This window comes from Hordeum vulgare, chromosome 3H (genome assembly GCF_904849725.1).
Source record: "Hordeum vulgare subsp. vulgare chromosome 3H, MorexV3_pseudomolecules_assembly, whole genome shotgun sequence".
NCBI lineage: Eukaryota > Viridiplantae > Streptophyta > Magnoliopsida > Poales > Poaceae > Hordeum > Hordeum vulgare.
The window spans coordinates 551,650,672-551,670,510 of NC_058520.1; the positions used below are offsets into that span (position 1 = coordinate 551,650,672).

Below are 19,839 nucleotides of genomic sequence, written 5' to 3' on the forward strand. Positions count from 1 at the left end.
CATTTAGGAACGGAGGGAGTAGTAAAATATCTTAAAAGACTTATATTTAGGAACGGATGGAGTATAACATTTGACTCGGCTGCTGCAAAGTAGTTATCGTCGTTACGTTAACTTGATCATTGATCCTCTGGGAAAGAAATACGACCAAATGCTGATTATCCAAAGAATTCCAAGGGTCTTCGATCGGCTGGTTAGCTGAAGAATGGACATTGCTGGTCAAACCTATCATATGTCCGCAGCTACAAATTACAAGTTAACGATTCAAGCATGTTCAGATGTCAGCTACTCCCTAAGTCCGAACGTTTTTGTAATGTTAAACTCTATAAAACGTTTTTATGTTATAAGAGAGAGTAGCTAGCAAGCAGTCGTTAATTTCAGTCAAGGGATTAATCAACACCAACTCTAAGTGCTATCATCAGGCTAAAATCATGGAAAAAAATAACGTGCTATACAAAATAGTGTTGTCCCTAAAAATATGTTTTTTTGAACACAGACGCAAGCGTTTATACACACATGCATACACACACATTTATAAACGCACACACGCACATCCTATCCCTATGAGCACCTTCGAAAGACTGAGCTGACATATCATCTTGAGATTTACGAAGTCATCGTAAGCGCCTCGTTGTTTATGGAAACGTCTCCTCCCACTGAAAACGTATCGTCGGAAATCGCAAAATTAATCCAGCAATAATGCAAGCATCAAGACTTAAACCCTAATCAGCTAGGATACCACGGTCACTCTAACCATCTAATCACAGATTGATTTGTCCTAAAAATATGTTCTTAACATGTCATAAGACGCTATAACATGTTATCAACAGGACACTATACACTGATTAAATTAACGAGATAATTATCTATAGGCTATATAGCGTGTTATTTACGATGGTATAGCACGTTATTTTTTTCAGTGGCTAAAACAGAACCAAAATGATTAGCTTGCATAATAGGAGTAGTAGGATTAATTACTACAGACGTTGTGTCGCTCATTCTAGAGGATTTGAACCGGGATAGTCGTGTCGGTCGCATCTCAAATTCTCCGTTCGCCCGGTCGAGCCGAGCCAATAAATTTCGTGAGGGCAGCCAGTCAACAACACACGGTAGACCAAACGGTCAAGGTCATAGAGGATAGGTCTAGCCCGCGCCGAAGTCGAACACGCATGGTGAATGAACAAGAATGTCACCCCGTAAACTATTTTTAACACGGTATACTTTCAAACGCTCATATATACTTGCATACATTCATCCCTATAAACATACACACGCACATCATATTTCTATGAGCACCTTTCAAAAACTGATGCATATTATTTTGAGATTTACATAAAATTATCGTAGACGTCTCGTTGTCGACGAAAACGTCACCTTTCACTGCAAGCATATCAACAGAAATCCTAAAATAAATTCAGAAATAATGCAAACACTAGGACTTGAACTTTAACCTTTGATAAGCTAAAGATACTACTGTTCTTCTAACCGTCCAGCCACAGGCGCAAACCTTACATACCGGTACGTCGGTGGCGACGCTACACCACCATCGGGCAAGTCCACAGATGTCTGCTGGCGTTATGATTCTGTGATTGCTTAGCCAGCCGGCCGATCTAGGTGGTGTTTCTTTTCAAGGGACTAGACATTTTTTAGTTCCAGGGACTAAAGAAAAAAGGTCCTTCAGTAAAATCTTTTTCTAGTCCTTTAAAAAAAATCCCTCCTGTTTCTTTACCTAGAGACTAAAAGGGATTTTTTAGTCTAGTCCCTAGCTAAAGAAACACCACCCTAGAAGAGTCAGCTCGCCTGAACACACTTTTCTTTTTTGCGAGATGCCTGAACACACATGTTGACCAGACTAGATAGTGTGCTATCTACTCCATCCGTTCTTAAATATAAGTCTTTTTAAAGGTTTCACTAGTGAACTACATACGAATATATATAGACATACTTTAGAATATAGATTTACTCATTTTACTTCGTCCGTGGACCACAAGTGAAATCTATTAAAAAAATTATATTTAAGAACGGAGGGAGTAGTCACTTGACAAGATTGAACGCAGATCAATACGTGCACGTACTGCAGTAGACTACTGTAATCGCTCACACCAAGTCGGTCAAACAGTCAGAAAAGTAGGAGTACATGCCCACACGTCCATGTCTAGAAGTAGCGCACTACATATAGACATCGACCAGACAAGCCAAAGCCACACACGCATTACATTACACAGTGCAGCAGTCGGGCGATTAGCCGAAAGTGATTTTACACGATCGATCGATCGATCGAGTAGGACACGCCGGCCGCGACTTCTGATCGGGTGCCAGAGATCTAGTCCAGGTTCGAGAGCCATCGGCCATGAGCAAGAGAGGCAGGGGCGCGTGGAACATGGAGCTGGGCCGCCTCGACACCGCCAGCCTGCTCATGCTGCTGGCGCAACAGCACCGCCAGCGCGGCGTCGCCGGGGCTCCGCCGGCGATGGGCGGCCGCGTGTTCGAGTGCAAGACGTGCAACCGGCAGTTCCCGACGTTCCAGGCGCTCGGGGGACACCGCGCCAGCCACAAGCGCCCCAGGATGCAACACCCATCCCCGCAGCACGCGCTCGTCGGCGTCCACGATGAGGCAGCGCTCTGCCTTGGCCACCGCGTGCCCCAGGCGCCGCCGCAGCCGCCCAGGCCGAGGGTGCACGAGTGCCCCGTCTGCGGGCTCGAGTTCGCCGTCGGCCAGGCGCTGGGCGGGCACATGCGCCGGCACCGCGTCGAACCCGAGGCCGGGACCAACGCCCCGAGCAGCAAGGCGGCGGCGGCGGCCTCGTGCGACGACGGCGGGATCTGCCTGGACCTGAACCTGACGCCTTCGGAGAACTGCGTCAAGTGCAAGAGCGCGGCGGAGCTCGCCGCCGCTGCCGGGCAGGGTGTAAATAAGGCGCTAGGCGGGCACATTCGTCGGCACCGCCCGGAGGACGAGAGCCAGGCCCACGCGACGAGCGGCAGATTGGATTTCTGTGATAAGTTGGGAAGAAGCCAAAGATATTTGCCCTTGCCACTCGATCCTTGTGGCAGATTGGAAGATGCTGATATATCAGCTTCAATTTGTTGATTCGATGGTTTAAGGAAATGACAGTTGGTCCTGTAGATTAAATGTGATAAACCTTTTTTCTAACATAGTAAGGATATACACGAACATCCATTCATCCATATGAACGCACACACGTACATTCTATCCCTATGAACATCTTCGAAAGACTAAATCGACATATCATCTTACAAAGTCATCGTAAATGTCTTGTCGTCGAAGCAAACATCTTCTTCCACTGAAAGCATATCGTCGGAAATTTAAAATAAATTCAGAAATAATACTCCTACGAGGACTTAAATCTTGATGAACTCGAAATACGAGTGTCATTCTAACCAACCAGATAAACTTTTTTGCTAATCGTAAAACGAAGCAAATTTGTGTGGAACGGACCTTGCCAAAAGGCCGTGCTAGGCGTCGGGTAGCCGATCCGAATGCCAGACCGGCCGCCCCGCACGTCGTTCAATTCTGGTACCCACATCAAATATCGTCATTCCTTCTTATCAGCAACATAATCATGTGGTTTTATGCAGCAAAAAAAGAAAAAGAAAATAAATCCACGTCCGACCCCTCTTGCCTCTGCTCCCACCACGGGCGCACAGGAGGTTGGGCGGTCGGCGAGCTCCGGCGAGAGAGCCTGCCAGCTATGTATCCACATCACCCACACGCTCATCGTGACCCACATGTCTTGTTACATCATTTACAGCGGAGGTTGTAAACATGACCCTCAAATAAACACAACTGCATACAGACATCTCATACTAGATTCTCAAATCCATAAAAAACACACAAACGGAAAAACCTTTGTAGTACATAGGAACCTAACTACTACTACTTGTCGGAGATTTCGATGATCTCTATGCCCTCCGGAGGATACATGGACGTGAGCTGCAACTCCATCCTCTCCGGCGCCTTCGCCTGCTCTGCTCCGGCCTCCTCCGTCGCTAGCTCCATGCTGAGCTCGTCGGCCTCCGCCTGCCTCTGTCGGATGAGCTCCCGGTTGGCCGACACCTCGGCCTCATCCTGGATGGACTCCAGGATGACATGTTGTTCCGCCATCTCCTCGGCTTGGGCGACGGCGAACTCCGCCTCCGCCTGCGCTAAGTTGAAGCCCGGATCAGGCTAATCCGCCTCGTCCTCCTCCACATCGGCCACCTCCATGGGCTCTGGCTTCTCCGGCTCCTGCTCCTCCTCCTCCTTCTCAGGCTCCGATGAGTCTGGACGCAGACTCGCCTAGCCTGGATCTCTGCCTTGATCCACATCCGGCGCTTTGGTGTGAGCATCGCATAGGTGGTGATCCTGTTGGAAATATGCCCTAGAGGCAATAATAAAGTGGTTATTATTATATTTTCTAGTTCATGATAATTGTCTATTATTTGTGCTATAATTGTATTAAATGGAAACCGTAATACATGTGTGAATATATAGATCACAATGTGTCCCTAGTGAGCCTCTAGTTGGCTAGCTCGTTAATCAATAGATGATCATGGTTTCCTGATCATAAACATTGGATGTCATTGATAACGGGATCACATCATTGGGGAATGATGTGATGGACAAGACCCAATCCTAAGCATAGCTCTAGTTCGTGTTGTTCGTCTGCTAAAGCTTTTCTAATGTCAAGTATCATTTCCTTAGACCGTGAGATTGTGCAACTCCCGGATACTGTAGGAGTGCTTTGGGTGTACCAAACGCCACAACGTAACTGGGTGATTATAAAGGTGCACTACGGATATCTCCGAAAGTGTCTGTTGGGTTGTACGAATCGAGACCGGGATTTGTCACTTCGTGTGATGGAGAGGTATCTCTCGGCCCACTCGGTAATCCATCATCATCATGAGCTTAGTGTGACTAAGGAGTTAGTCACAGGATGATGTGTTACGGAACAAGTAAAGAGACTTGCCGGTAACGAGATTGAACAAGGTATGGGGATACCGACGATCGAATCTCGGGCAAGTATCATACCGGTAGACAAAAGGAATTGCATACGGGATTGATTGAATCCTTGACATCGTGGTTCATCCGATGAGATCATCATGGAACATGTGGGAACCAACATGGATATCCAGACCCCGCTGTTGGTTAGTGGACAGAGAGATGTCTCGGTCATGTCTGCATGTCTCCCGAACCCGTAGGGTCTACACACTTAATGTTCGATGACGCTGGAGTTGTAAAGGGAATGGTATGTGGTTAACGAAGGTTGTTCGGAGTCCCAGATGATATCCGGACGTCACGAGGAGCTCTGGAATGGTCTGGAGGTAAAGATTGATATATAGGAAGTCCTATTTTGGTCATTAGAAAAGTTTCGGGCTCATCGGTAGTATACGAGGAGTGCCGGGAGGGTGCCGGAGGACCCCCGGGAGGGGTGTGACGACCAAAGGAGTACATGGGCTGTTAGAGGAGGTGGACCAGCCCTTATTGGGCTGGTCAAAGCCTTCCCTAAAGGCCCATGCACATAGGGATAATGGAGATAAGGCAAAAAGCTTAAAAGGAAAGGGAGGAAGAGTCCTACCAAGGGAGTCCACCTCCCTTGTGGGAGGAGGACTCCTCCCTAGCTTCGGCCGAAGCTCCTTCTCCTTCGAGGAGGGGCCAAGGCAGCCTCCCTCTCCCTTCTCCTATATATACTTCAGATTTTGGGCTTTCTGGAACACACAATTAATCTCTCCCAAGGTGCAGCCCTCTCTCTCTCTCTTCTTCCTCCTCCGCAGCGCTTAGCTAAGCCCTGCCGGAAAACCACATAGCTCCACAGCCACCACACCGTCGTGCTGCCGGAGCTCTCCCTCAACTTCTCCCCTATCCTTGCTGGATCAAGAAGGAGGAGACGTCACTGGGTTGTACGTGTGTTGAACGCGGAGGTGCCGTGATTCGGCACATAGATCGGAATCCACCGCGATCTGAATCGCTGCGAGTATGACTCCATCAACCGCGTTCATAGTAACGCTTCCGCTTATCGATCTTCAAACGTATGAAGATGTTGTACTACTTCACTCATTGCTGGTTTCTTCATGTATGAAAACAAAGTGTAGACTTTGGAAGAACTACTTGATGGTCGTAAGACTGTTAAGTATAGATGGATCTTTAAAAGGAAGACAGACGATGATGGTGAAAAGTCACCATTAAGAAAGCTCGACTTGTCGCTAAGATGTTTCTGAAAAGTTCAAAGAGTTGACTATGATGAGACTTTCTCACTTGTAGCGATGCTAAAAGTTCGTTGGAATTGTGTTAGCAGTTGCTGCATTATTTATGAAATCTTGCAGATAGGAGGTCAAAACATTGTTTCCTCGACGTTTTCCTTGAGGAAAGGTTGTATGTGATACAACGAGAAGGTTTTGTTGATCCTAAGGATGCTAACAAGTATGCAAGCTCCAACGATCCTTCTATGGACTAGAGCAAGCATCTCGGAGTTGGAATATACGGGCACGGTCTTCTCTCTCTTCTGCCTCATGCCGTAAATACCCAACGACAAGATTCCCCATCGAGTACATCCCCGACCCGAGGGAGATCTACAGTATCCCGAGGATGCCGCGCACTATAGCATGATGGAAACATCACAGGCGTGGAAATCGGGGCGTCACCCCACTACTTCCACTACCTGCGTCTCCGCCAAAACTGCCGCCCGCACGCGCTCCCTCAATTCAAAAGCTGCGGAAGAAACCGTCCCGCCTCATATCCCGAATGGATTCCGTATCCACGACGTGAAATGAGGCGAGCCGAATGTTCTTTTCACTCCCCCCCCTCGCAGGCCCCCGATCATTTGAGGAATCAATGAGGACGAACTGATCGTCCTTGCCTCAATGCGAGTGGGGATCCGTCCCAACTCACCGGTTGGGCACGCAGAGTTCAGAGCTTTCATTCGCCTAACTCATGGAATCTATCTTCCTAAAAGATAGTCAATCACTACTGACTGCACGCATGCCTGTATGACCAAGCAACCGGAATTTTTCACTCTTGAATCCGTGGAGGTATGCCGATAGTTCGAACGACGCAGCCCCGAGCTGCATCCCTAGAATCTCCAAAGTGCCGGAGACATTGAAGGAAGTCATTCACTTGGTCTGCAAAACCTCAACCGATTCGGGGGCTATTAATGCGGTTGTACATTAGGGGTAAGCCTACGGACCTGCTTCCCAAGGCCCACCTAGGAACCCTTACGGACATCAGTGTCCTTAAAGTCACCGGTGTAGCCTCAACCTCACTCGATACTGCATACCGTCACTCGGCCTGCCTGGAGTCACTCGGATCACCTTGTATCAGTTGGATGCTTCCTAGCACTCTGACCATAGCAAGGCGAAGGCACCGAAGAGGCTGCAACGGCTAAGGACTTAATTCATCACATGAAGTGCAGTGAAGGCTCGCGTTACCAGTAACGCCGACAGTTATAGTTGTCGTTTCTAGTAACTTCCCTATTTATTAGCATTAACTCACCTTGTAATGAAGCTCGGCCAATCGTGGAAGCAACTACATAAGCCACTCCCGAGCTCCAGCTCAAGGGTTCAACACCTTGTAATCTTTTACACCCATAAGGAAACATCAGCCTCAGGGCTCAGGACGTAGGGCTGTTACCACTACCGAGTGGGCCCGAACTCGTACATCTGAGTGTATTTGTTGCGCCTAGTTAGACTTTGCCCCTTCGTTCGTACCCCTAGGTACTATTGTGAGGGTCATTCCCACAACAGTATCCATACTTCAAGATGAGCACTAACAGTATGTTGTTATTGTTCTATTGTAGCCATAACACCATCCCGTAATGCTATTCCAGCATTGGGGCAATAAATGGTATGCATGTCACTCCTAGAGTCACTAGTAGAAAAAGGGCCTTTTGTCCCGGTTCGTAAGGGCCTTCTGTCCCGGTTACGGAACCGGGACTAAAAGGTCGTTACTAATGCCCTTGGCCTTTAGTCCCGGTTCTTACACGAACCGAGACAGATGGGCCTCCACGTGGCCGGTGCGGCGAGCCCGGGCAAGGGGCCTTTAGTCCCGGTTGGTGACACCAACCTGGACCAAAAGGCATCCACGCGTCAGCATTTCAGGTGATGTTTTTTTGAAAGGGGGGGGGGGGGGGTAGGGGGTTTTGGGGGGTTAATTTAGGTGTTTCATATATTGTGTTAGCTAGCTAATGAATAGAGAAGTGTCCTCTCTTATCTCCGTGCTTGGTCGACGCTGCATACTATACGTATAGAGAGGACTAGACACGCTAACTAGTAAGCAAATGAAGGAAACAGAAGATCGTCATGAACATATGCATACAAAGAGAAGTGATATCGACCACCTCTCCTTCTCTGAGAGATTGGTCGAACAACAAGTTCTCGTATATCTATCCGACGCTACTGGCCACATATATACAATATAATTATGTCTTACAATATAATCTCCTAATTAAAATTCAACTCATTAGGGTTCACATGGTATTCTCCGTCTTTAGCGATCACGTGGTCAAGAAAGAATGCCGCCAATTCCTCTTGAATTCCTCGCATACGATCTGCTGGTGGAGTTCATTCCGCATCCGATATATCTAATTTGAAGAAGGGGGTCAATACATATATATGAATAAATGAAACTGAACACAAATGATGGTAATAAAATAAAATTGTGAATATTATTATTTACGACGTCATATTGTTTGCCAGAGTAGCCCCGCTCACAGGTCGTGTGGCGGATGGACTCGCAAATGTAGTATCCACAGTAATCATTCCCTGGTTCCTGCCACAACCACTTTACAAGAAATAGAGGTCAATCAAAATGATAGTTAGGAAGCATGCTAAATGGTATTGATGAAACTAGCGCTTGAATCACTAGGAGATGCGTGGAACATGCTACTATAGTACTTACTTTCGGGTGTCTAAATTGAAGCTTCTTCGGCAGTCCCGGAGTTTTTGCGGTGATTTTTTTCCAAACCTTGTCAGACAAAGAAAACAATTACTTGATATCACGAAATGAACAAAGTTGTCGATATGGTGCGATAATGATCGATTTAACTTACTTCTCTAGAGTTTCAGTCATGTCCGCATACTCGTTGGGATCTTTTCGTCTCGAGTCTAAGACGGTTACTAGTCCATGCTCAAGCTTAATCTCTAGGAGAATATAGTGGAAGCTGCGCACGCATGCATAACTCATCAATTACATTACTATAACTTTGACTAATAAGGGAAACCGAATATGCACAAGAGAGTAACACTCACTGGAATTCGTAAGGGAAGAGTATTATAGCTTTGTTTTGATTCAATAAAAACGATTGTAGCAGGTTGGCCTCGGTATCTTTGGCCTGAGATTTAATCATAAATGCATCTACGAGATTTGTGTTAATGAACCCAATATCACCGATTTGTCTTTTCTTCAATTCGACGATCTTCAATCTGCATATAATGTAGTGAGGATAATTAAAAACACATGCAATGAAAGAGCTGACCTATATATAGAGACTTAATGACAGAAGTAGTACTACTTACAGGCAGTAGCAAGTGATCATTAATTTATCGAGGGCCAGGAGATTGAAAAACGGGAAGAACTCCTCAAATGGAACCATCAACAGTTCAAGTCCAACGAGGTCATGCTCCTTTCTAACTCTCAGCGTCAAAATATTACTCCCCCGAGACTCTTTGCAAGTTTTCATGTACCAATCATGGAATCTTCGCATCATCGTTGTTACAGATCTTTCATCTTTGACGAGAGGCTTCCCGTACACGTATTTGTGTTCGTCCACCTCCAATAAATGAAAATGTGCATCATCGGGCAGGTAATCTGCAGGATTGGTACCAGGCAACAAGATCTCCGGATGATTAGCATTTACTGATTATTTTGAGCTATAAGACCATGAAATTGTAAAGCATTTGAAATGAACTCTGAAAAGGTTCCAAGTTGGCATGGTATCATCATTTCACCCACATAGCATGTGCAAGAAAGTAGAGAGGCTTACAGCAAAAACTGGATGCACTTCGTGTACAAAACGGACAATCTCTTTCGAAGTATGAGGGTTTCATACGGAAACTCGTCTGTTACAAAGGGATTTCAATTTTTTAAACTTATTTGACCCCCCTTGTTTTTCTGTGTTCAAAATGCACCATTCAAAGCCACATCATCAATTTACAACCCTTTCTGACTTCATTTGTTATTTTTCATACATTTACTGATTATTTTGAGCTATAAGACCATGAAATTGAAAAGCATTTGAAATGAACTCTGAAAAGGTTCCAAGTTGGCATGGTATCATCATTTAAACCACATAGCATGTGCAAGAAAGTAGAGAGGCTTACGGCAAAAACTGGATGCACTTCGTATACAAAACGAACAATCTCTTTCGAAGTATCAGGGTTTCATACGGAAACTCATCTGTTACAAAGGGATTTCAATTTTTTTGAACTTATTTGAACTCCCTTGTTTTTCTGTGTTCAAAATGCACCATTCAAAGTTGTAAGACCATGAAGTTGAAAAGCATTTGAAATGAACTCTGAAACCAAAGTACATACATAGTTCTCCAGAGCATTAAAACCAAAGTACATACATAGTTCTCATTGAACAACATATAGCTCTCGAGAGCATCTAATTAAACCATACATTGAAATTATGTAAAACATTTCAATGCAAAAACAAATGCGATCATAACCGCAACCAAGGTAACAACTGATCCAACTGCATAATGATACCAAGCCTCGGTATGAATGGCATATTTTCTAATCTTTTTAATCTTCAACCGCATTGCATCCATCTTGATCTTGTGATCATCGACGACATCCGCAACATGCAACTCCAATATCATCTCCTCCTCCTCAATTTTTCTTATTTTTTCCTTCAAGTAATTGTTTTCTTCTTCAACTAAATTTAACCTCTCGACAATAGGTTCGGTTGGAATTTCCGGTTCAACAACCTCCTAGTTAAATAAAATCTATGTCACATTGGTCGGCATAATTGTCATGAACAATAAATGAACCAAATAGTCATGAAAAGATAATATATACCACATCTGAATCATAGACAGGACGAGGGCCGACGGGGGCGGATACCAAAACCATCGCACTATATAATAACAAGGAATAATAAAAGTAAGAAAATTAGACAAGTATCTATCTGAAGTCAGAATTTTTTTCTTTTAGAAAGAAGATAAGAACAAGAGGCTCACCACGGTGGTGCCAGCGACGAGATCGGCGCGGGTGATCGACGGCGGTGAAGACGGGGCATGACTGACAGCTAAATCTAGACAAATCTCGTTGAAAATGAAGCTCGGAGGTCGAGTTTCGAGAGGAGAAAGCTTAACTAGTGTGGCTCGGACATTTCATCGAACACCTCATGTGCATAGGAGGTGAACTAGAGCACCCAAATGCCCTCCCCTTGCCGGCTTGACAAAAACAGAGCACTGTGGAGTGCTCTGCCGCGGCGGTGGGTATATGTAGGCAAGTTATTTGTCCCGTTCAAGCCACGAACCAGGACCAATGGTTGTGGGCCAGCAGCGAGGACCATTGGTCCCGGTTCGTGGCTCGAACCGGGACAAATGGTTCCACACGAACCGGGACCAATGCCCACGAGGCCCCGGCCGACCCCCTGGGCTCACGAACCGGGTCTAATACCCCCCATTGGTCCCGGTTCTTGAAGAACCAGGACTAATGGGCTCGCCAGGGCCGAAACGATAGCCCTGTTTTCTACTAGTGAGTGTAGAGATCACAATCTGCAACATATAGAGGAAGAAAGCACTACATAAGCGAGATTGTGCTTGCCGCTGTTGATTTTGATCTGATGTTCACATATATGCTGGTTGACTGGGAAGGATGAACACATGATGCTAACATTCTCAATGATAGCATGAGTCGTCGTGATGGCATCAACACCCCCAAATGATAAGTTCTATCTAGGAGATGTTGGATATGCTTGTCGACCAGGTGTTCTTTCATCCTTCACGAAAACTAGGTACCATCTGAACGAGTTCTCTGGTAGGAACCATCCTAGGACTCCTTAAGAACTGTTCAATTCCACACACTCCAGCCTTAGAGTAATTGTTGCGAGGGTATTTAGATCTCTCAAGAATAGGTTTAAGATCCCGGGTCAGAAGTCATTCCACCCTTACCATACCTTGGTCAAGCTTGTTCTTGCATGTTGCATCCTTCACAACTGAATCCTACAATGGGGAACTGATAAACTTGTGCCGAAGGAAAAAGATGTGTCTCCTAATGAGGTGATCAGCTCCGGCCTTGGTGTAGAGGTGTTTGACAATGAAACGTGATAGAACAAAATGTTTGAGTAGGCTCAGGCAATGTGGGATAAGAGATGTTAGACAATGATCTGATGAAGAAGAAGAAGAAGAAGAAAATGCATCAACACAAGAGAAGAAAAAGAAGCAGCATCACAACAACAACAACAACAGAAGAAAGAGGATAAACTCCCACCTAGTTAGCATAGTTGAACTCTCCCAAATTCAGCCATATCGGCTCTTAATAACTTATGATGTCATTTGCTAATAGCTAGAATAAACTGCCATTTGTTTCTTCGCTAGGACAAGACAATGTTGACGTGTATGATAATGTCACTACTAGTGAAAGTGAAAATGATGATAACATCTTTAACGGTTTGCAACCAAACATCGTGTTTTTTTTCGCCGGTAACCAAACATCATGTTGTTTGTGTAACAACAGCGACACACACAACCAAACAACATATTAATTAGGAACAGAGGGAGGAGATGTGAAGCCTACTTAATAATCTTAATGCTAAAACTCGATCCATGGTTCCTCCCTCTTTTTTTTAGGTTATATGCTTCTTTACCTTGGCGCCAGCAGCCTCCTGCTCCTCCCAACTCCCTCCCCCTCCCAACCCTAGCCGCCCCACTCCCTCTCCCTCCCTTCCTCGCCGCCGCGTGAGGCAGCCGCTGGGCAAGCCCGGGGCGCCAAGGATCATGGCGGCGGGGCCTTGGCTGCCCTGCCTCTGTGTGGGGAATTCTGGATCTGGAGTGGCGGCTCCATGGACGAGGCACGACAAGCTAGCAGCCGTGTGGTTGGTGGATCTGGCGTCTGGGCCAGGCGGGCGGCGGGATCCAGTGGTCGTTGGCGGCCGGCGGCGGCTTCTGTGGTGGTCGGTGCGCGCGATCGGCGTGCATGCTAGCCTGGTCGGGCCGTGCTTTCTTGGGTCGCTGGTTCTGTATAGGAGGCGCTGCTGGTAACTGGGATCTAGTTCGGGTGAAATCCCTGGCCGGCCATGGCCGGCCACGTTGACAGCGACGCGTGAGGGCGCTGTTCCCCTCCTTGGAGGCGTCAGTATGGACCAATCCCTTCACTTCCCCTAGGTCTCCCGGGCGAAAGCCCTAACTTTGTTGGGCGACGGCGACGCTCACATCGTCGTTCCCTTCTTGAAGGCGCCGCTTTGGGAACCTTGGGGCTAGGTGGCGCTTGTGGGTGGTGGGCGACGACGATGGTGCGACCCTATTCTAGCATGGATCTACGTCCGCTGCTTGGAGATGGACTCGCGTAGGTGAAGGTCTTCGTTTGGCGTCATGGTGGCGTCGATAGCGGAGGCACCTGTCAAGGTTGGTACCTCAATCTGCTCTGAAGATGAACCGGTGAAAGATGATGGCAGCGACACATGTGAGTGCGTCAGACCGGTTTGTGCCCCTGACCCGGTATATGACTCGGTCGGGGCCTCCGGCTTTAGATGTTAGGCTTAGTTGAGAGGTCTGGATATTTGGCTCATCTTGCACCCCTTCATCATATGGATAGGAGTAGCGGCAAATGTTGTCAAAATCAGGCATATTGTTGTACTACTTTGTAAGGTCCTCGAAAATAATTAATAAAATGATCGCATGCATCTTCCAAATGCAGGGACCGGGGATCATCCTTCTTTTCTAAAAAAAAAAGCTTCTTTTACCTTTTGATTCTACAAAGGCCATGGAGGCGAGAACCTGCACCGCAATGGAGGAGGAATTCCGACGTTGCAATCGACCCAAAACTCCCTCAAAAAGCAAGCGTCACAGTCTTGACCAAAATAGCCTCTATCTCTATCTCTCCTGCCGGAGAAAAAAACACAAGCCCTGTTCCTACGGGACGATCCTCTCTCCTCAGATCCCCTCCCCGCCCCCGCCCCCGTCCCCGTCCCCGATCCGATTCGATTCCCCGCATCGGCCGGTACCAATTCGGCGCCCCCCCACGCTCCGCCGATGTTTTTCCGATCGTCCCGCCTCTGATCGCCCCGCTCTCTCCTCTCTCGCCAGCTCTGCCGCCGGTTAGGATCGGGGCCGGGGGAGCGCGATGGCCGCGCCGCCGGCTAGGGCCCGCGCCGACTACGACTACCTCATCAAGCTCCTCCTCATCGGCGACAGCGGTGATTCTCCACGCTCCTCCTGCTAGATCTTCCTTCCGGCATGCCTGTCTCGATTCGCTGCTCTGTTTCTGTGTTTATGCGAGCGCCCAATGCTTCGCGAGGGTATGATGGTTGTGTGTAGGCTGGCTTGGTTGCTCGTAAGTTACAGGTTGATGGACTGGTCGTTTCGGTAGCTTTGTTTTGCTCCCAGCGGATTGATAAAAAAGCCTAAGCCTAACCGTCACTGCTGCGAGGAAGTCACCAGTATGCTCTCCCTTAGTTTCTTGGTGAAGTGCTGGCGAGGGAGGGATTGCAGCAGCCGGAGCCGCTGCTCAACACAACACTACTCTGGAAAGTGGGAAACTGAAGGCGATGATATAATCAAAGCTATAGGTGGAGAACCTTTACAATCAAACAGAAGAATGGCTCTGACTAGCGACATGCTACCGTCTACAGTATTTTGTGTTGTTTTCATTTTGGTTTGATAGATGTTTGGTTTGCTGTCTTCAAAACACCGCTGTTAGGTTGTCTTCAAAGCGTTCGTGGTGTTTGTGAAATGATATCCGTTGCCCACTGATGTGTTCCTTTGCATGATTTAAGGAACCTTGTAGAAGAGGTGCCTTTGTACTTCTGCAAGTATAGCTCTTTCATGCTTTACCAATGCCACTATCTAGTTGTTCCCAAGGTCCGCATGATATACTCGGCTAGCTTGCTGTCACACTGTCTAAGCATGTGTACATGACACCAATTCACTTAGTCGAGTTTCGTACCCAAGTGCACGGGACTGAAAATGGGAAGCTTGCTGTAAGAAAGTACAATGGTCCTGTAAGAACCTTTAATCAATGCAATTTAGTGTAGAGTGTAGACTGTAGACACATTGAGCAGTCAAAGCTGTCTTGATGATTTACTCCTTTCTGGATATAATTATGTGTGTATGAATGGTGGCTAGTGAGAAAACTATTCAATTGTGAGCTATGAGGACATACAATCAGCATTGTTACTCGTCATAAAATAATCACATACTCGAGTATAATGTGCTTAGATTAAAAAAAGGCGTTCAATTTTGGTGTGATGTGTCGTTGTACTCTATATGAGTTCCTTGTGTGGCCCAGTTCTTTTGGCCGATTCTCTCAGGATCTTGAGAATCGGACCTCCCCCCAGATTCTACCAGAATCATGAAGCCATATCTTTTTGACAATCCTAGCTATTTTGGGAGGTACGATTCCCAAGATTCTGTGAGAATCAACCAAAAGAACTGGGCCACATCTCTTCTGGTGGTATATGAGTTTTGCACTATTTGACATTTACATGAGTGGCGAAATATAATGGTTAGTAGGCCAGTTCTCATAGGACCCATGCTTCTCTTTGTGGCTTTCTCAGTCTTGTATTGATAATTTATGACATACTTATTCACTCTATTCTTTTGCCAACTCACTTATTGGAGCTCTTCCATTTTTATTCTCATTATCTAGGTGTTGGCAAGAGTTGCCTCCTCCTACGGTTCTCTGATGGCTCCTTCACTACTAGTTTTATTACTACAATCGGGTATGTTTTGTGTTCAGAAGCTTTCTAGTTTTCATCATAGGGACTGTCAGAGTATCAGCCCTGTTTGTATGAAATATTTGAGACCGTCTGCCCTTCCTTGTTTAAAATCATTCCTATGTGCAGTATTGACTTCAAGATAAGAACAATTGAACTGGATGGCAAGCGCATTAAGTTGCAAATTTGGGATACAGCTGGTCAAGAGCGATTCAGGACTATCACGACAGGTGCAATTTTGTTTCACTCTGTGCTAGAGACTAGTTCTATGAAGCTTATATGGAAATCCTTTTCTCAAGTGAAGTTAATTTTTCCTCAGCATACTACCGGGGAGCCATGGGAATCTTGCTTGTTTATGACGTCACGGATGAGTCATCTTTCAACAGTACCGTCCTTCAGTACACTCTTCAAGATTCAGTGTAAATAAATTTGCTAAAGTTTTCTTTTTCTTTTGTATTGACATTTGAGTTTATTTTTTAACATACAGACATACGGAACTGGATACGCAACATTGAGCAACATGCCTCTGATAATGTGAACAAAATTTTGATAGGCAACAAGGCTGATATGGATGAGAGTAAAAGGGTACTGATCTAGGCATCCTCCCTCTATATGTTATCTGCTGTTCTTATTGTCTCTCCTAGTGAATGCATCACATTCTAGAAATGTACACACTTCAACCCATATGCATGTGGAGAAGATTATAGTCCTCCTTATTAGGCTACTTATCACCTTTGGAAGTTGTGTCTAACAAATGGCTAGCTAAATGTAGGGTTATGCAAGGAAACAATTCTGTGTAAAGTTATTTCAAAATGGTAGAATGACATGCATTCAGGAACCAAGTATGAATGCAAGAAGGAATGGACGGAACAATACTCAGAAGCGTCTTCAAAGTGCAGGCTGTTGTTCATTTGGTATCATTAGCTCATAGCTCATTATCTGTGCAGGCTGTTTCTACTGCAAAGGGACAAGCACTAGCCGACGAATATGGCATCCAGTTCTTTGAAACTGTAAGTTGTTGTGCCGAAGGTTTGATCTTTTCACTTGTGAACTTTCTTCAATTTTACTTTGTGCTGCATCTTTCAGAGTGCGAAGACAAACCTTAACGTGGAGCAAGTTTTCTTTTCCATTGCCCGGGATATTAAGCAGAGACTTGCTGAGACTGATTCCAAGCCTGAGGTAAAGGTCATACCGAGCATTATTCCTATGTTGATTTGAACTTTGTTTAGATTTTAAAAAATTATGTTGATGCTTACAGGACCGGACGATCAAGATCAACAAGACAGAAGGTTCCGAAAACCCAGAATCTCAGAAATCTGCTTGCTGTGGCTCATGAGGAATACGTCGACTTCACTATCATGGGCTATTTTAACTTTATCTGTTTACTGTCAGCTTGTTATTATAGGAACTGTAAGACTCGAGGAGATGACTATGTTGTGGTTGTTCTACTTGTGTTACCTTGTATTCTTTGCAGCAGCAACTATTACTTTTAATGTAGTTTTGCAAGTTCTGTGTGTTATTGCATGATGTATTGCCGTCGTGAGAACCATCCACTTTCTGCTGATGTAACTGCATTTTAGGTTTTCTATCTGTTCAGTGCCATATTTGTGAAACTCTATTGAACTCCATTTGTGCATCGTGCTACACTTAAGTTGAATGATGCACTAGCCATGGACAACTTTTCGCTAGGCTGCTTTCCCTGATGAGCACCCGCCGTCCTTCGGTGGACAATGAATCGTCATAATCATTTGAGCAAAGCAAAATAGTTTCTGAGGAAGTTTAGCTTAAACACCCTTTTCTGTGAACATGCAGAATGCATAGATTGCAAGCAAGTCAGTAATATTCCATCACGCATACTGTGTTAGGCTACGCCAACTTGGTTCTTTTCTTGCATCGTAAATGGCTGGGAGTTTGTCTTGAATTGTCAATGAAAAATTGACCACCTGGGCACCTGGAATGCTGAATGCTGAATGTATGTTATGTGTGCTTGGATGATTCCATGGACTGCTGTGGAGCTTGTTCTGATCTACTCTCTCTGCTTATAAATATGAGATGTTGTAACCTTTTTTTTGTAAAATTGGATACATATAGACATGTTTTACTGTGTTTGTTCACTTATTTTGGTTTATACTTAGTCCGTATTAAAATATCCAAAACAATTTATACCATTTATAAACGGAGGGAATATCTGTTTATGCTTGTTTAGATGTGCCGGTGAGAAGTTATAACAAAGCGTCTTTCAACTGCTGAATGTTTGTTTCCTTTTTGAGATCAGTTTTCATTCATCTGCTAAGAATGCAATGCTGACGTTACACGTTGTCATGCTGCTGCAAGCAGAATGGGTGGACTATGCCGTGTTTATTTATTTGACTGTAATCCACTTTGAACTGCCTGTGATTTTTTTCTTGCCAGGAAATAAAAATTGAAATGTCTGTGAGTTGACTTTGTTCTGAAGAAAATGTTAGCCTTCATTAGTAGGAACAGAAACTTTATGAAAATTGACTTGCTGAAAGAAAATGTTAGCCTTCATTGGTAGGAACGGCAACTTCCTCTGATACTAAAAGAAGTAAGTGTTATCACATGCATGTGAATAAAGAGGAATATTTAGTTGTCAAAAAAACAAGGAACATAAACTTTATGAAGAATGACATACTTTTCGAAATGAATAGCATGGTAAGCAAACACTATTACAAGTTTTCAGCATGTAATTATTCAAAAGGCCGACCATAAGTGTGGTAAATTTCATGAAGTATTATTTACAGCAAGGAAATATACAAAAGTTCATGTTTGAACATCTAATGAAGGAGAGAGAATCCCAAATTTACAAAAAAAATCGTAACAGGTCTAGAATAAAAGTATAATGTAAATAAACCAATAGAACGTTTTAGCAAGGAAGCAATTAGGAGCCACGAGCATGTGTACGTGCGAGGAACACCAGCGATCGGAAGGATCAGAGGGAGCAGTCTAACATGGCGAGCGCCTTATGCACACCCTGCCCGGCAGCGGCGCCGAGCCCCGCGGCCGCCGCGCTCCTGCACTTGGCGCAGTTCTCCGACGGCGTCAGGTTGAGGTCCAGGCAGATCCCGCCGGCGTCGCACGATGGCGATGCCACGACCATCTCGGGCGCCGCCGCCTCGCCGGTCGGCGCTCTGGCCTCGACGCGGTGCCGGCGCATGTGCCCGCCCAGCGCCTGTCCGACGGCGAACTCGAGCCCGCAGACGGGGCACTCGTGCGCCCTCGGCCTGGCCGGCTGCAGCGGCCCCCGGCGGCCGAGGCAGAGCGCCGCGCCGTCGTCGGCGTTGCCGATCGCCTGCTGCTGCGGGTGCGGCTGCGGGTGCGGTTGAAGCCTGGGGCGCTTGTGGCTGGCGCGGTGTCCCCCGAGCGCCTGGAACGTGGGGAACTGCCGGTTGCACGTCTTGCACTGGAACACGCGGCCGCTCATGCTCGTCGCCGGCGCCGCCCCGGCGACGGCGCGCTGCTGGTGCTGCGCCAGGAGCATGAGCAGCCGGGCCGTGTCGAGGCTGCCGAGCTCCATGTCCCACACATCCCTGCCTCTCTTGCTCATGGTTGATCGCTCTAATTTCGAGGACTACTGGATCGTCGGACGGTTAGGAAAGTCGCAGCCTACTTTGTCTACCGCCTTGGCCTGCACTGTGTAATGCATGTGTGGCTCTGGCCTGTATGGTCGATGTCCCTTTATATAGCTAGTGTGCAACTTGAGTTGGGGTTGGGGTTGGGGTTGGGGTTGGTGCCCGTAGGAAATGAAGCACGCACGGGCGGAAGCACGACTGCTACTAGTGGCTGGCTCCCAAGCGTTTGTTGGCTGGCTTCTAGACGTGGACGTGGACGTGTGCGCATGTACTTTTCTGGGAGTACTAGTCTACTACAGTCTACAGTAAGACCCGTACTACTCAAGTACTCTGTGTTCAACCTTGTCATGTGACTAGCCAGATAGCAGTATCTAG

At 46.2% G+C, this 19,839-nt stretch overlaps 3 protein-coding genes across 4 annotated transcripts; 2 read left to right on the forward strand and 1 right to left on the reverse strand.

The window, feature by feature from the left end:
- Positions 1–2,033: 2,033 nt before the first annotated feature.
- Positions 2,034–3,123, forward strand: LOC123444946 (zinc finger protein ZAT12-like). Its single transcript, XM_045121838.1, has one exon. It carries the CDS (start codon positions 2,348–2,350, stop codon positions 3,086–3,088), a length of 741 nt encoding a protein of 246 aa, XP_044977773.1. The 5' UTR covers positions 2,034–2,347; the 3' UTR covers positions 3,089–3,123.
- A 10,932-nt stretch (positions 3,124–14,055) lies between these two features.
- On the forward strand, positions 14,056–17,393 carry LOC123444947 (ras-related protein RABE1c). Of its 2 annotated transcripts, XM_045121840.1 has the most exons (9): positions 14,056–14,160; positions 14,247–14,356; positions 15,808–15,880; positions 16,004–16,104; positions 16,194–16,259; positions 16,362–16,459; positions 16,822–16,884; positions 16,961–17,053; positions 17,133–17,393. In XM_045121840.1, the coding sequence occupies exons 2-9, from the start codon at positions 14,284–14,286 to the stop codon at positions 17,208–17,210; spliced, it is 645 nt and encodes a 214-aa protein (XP_044977775.1). In that variant the 5' UTR covers positions 14,056–14,160; positions 14,247–14,283; the 3' UTR covers positions 17,211–17,393. The 2 variants fall into 2 exon arrangements, with proteins under 2 accessions (XP_044977775.1, XP_044977774.1); XM_045121839.1 differs by having other exon boundaries at positions 14,071–14,356.
- A 1,203-nt stretch (positions 17,394–18,596) lies between these two features.
- On the reverse strand, positions 18,597–19,525 carry LOC123444949 (zinc finger protein ZAT12-like). Its single transcript, XM_045121841.1, has one exon. It carries the CDS (start codon positions 19,437–19,439, stop codon positions 18,825–18,827), a length of 615 nt encoding a protein of 204 aa, XP_044977776.1. The 5' UTR covers positions 19,440–19,525; the 3' UTR covers positions 18,597–18,824.
- Between the last annotated feature and the right edge of the window lie 314 nt (positions 19,526–19,839).

Coding starts and splice junctions, on each gene's coding strand:
- LOC123444946 (XM_045121838.1), top strand. CDS start 2,348: ATGAGCAAGAGAGGCAGGGGCGCGTGGAACATGGAGCTGGGCCGCCTC.
- LOC123444949 (XM_045121841.1), bottom strand. CDS start 19,439: ATGAGCAAGAGAGGCAGGGATGTGTGGGACATGGAGCTCGGCAGCCTC.
- LOC123444947 (XM_045121840.1), top strand. CDS start 14,284: ATGGCCGCGCCGCCGGCTAGGGCCCGCGCCGACTACGACTACCTCATC. Junction 16,885..16,960: donor GCATCCAGTTCTTTGAAACT/GTAAGTTGTTGT, acceptor TGCATCTTTCAG/AGTGCGAAGACAAACCTTAA. Junction 17,054..17,132: donor AGACTGATTCCAAGCCTGAG/GTAAAGGTCATA, acceptor TGATGCTTACAG/GACCGGACGATCAAGATCAA.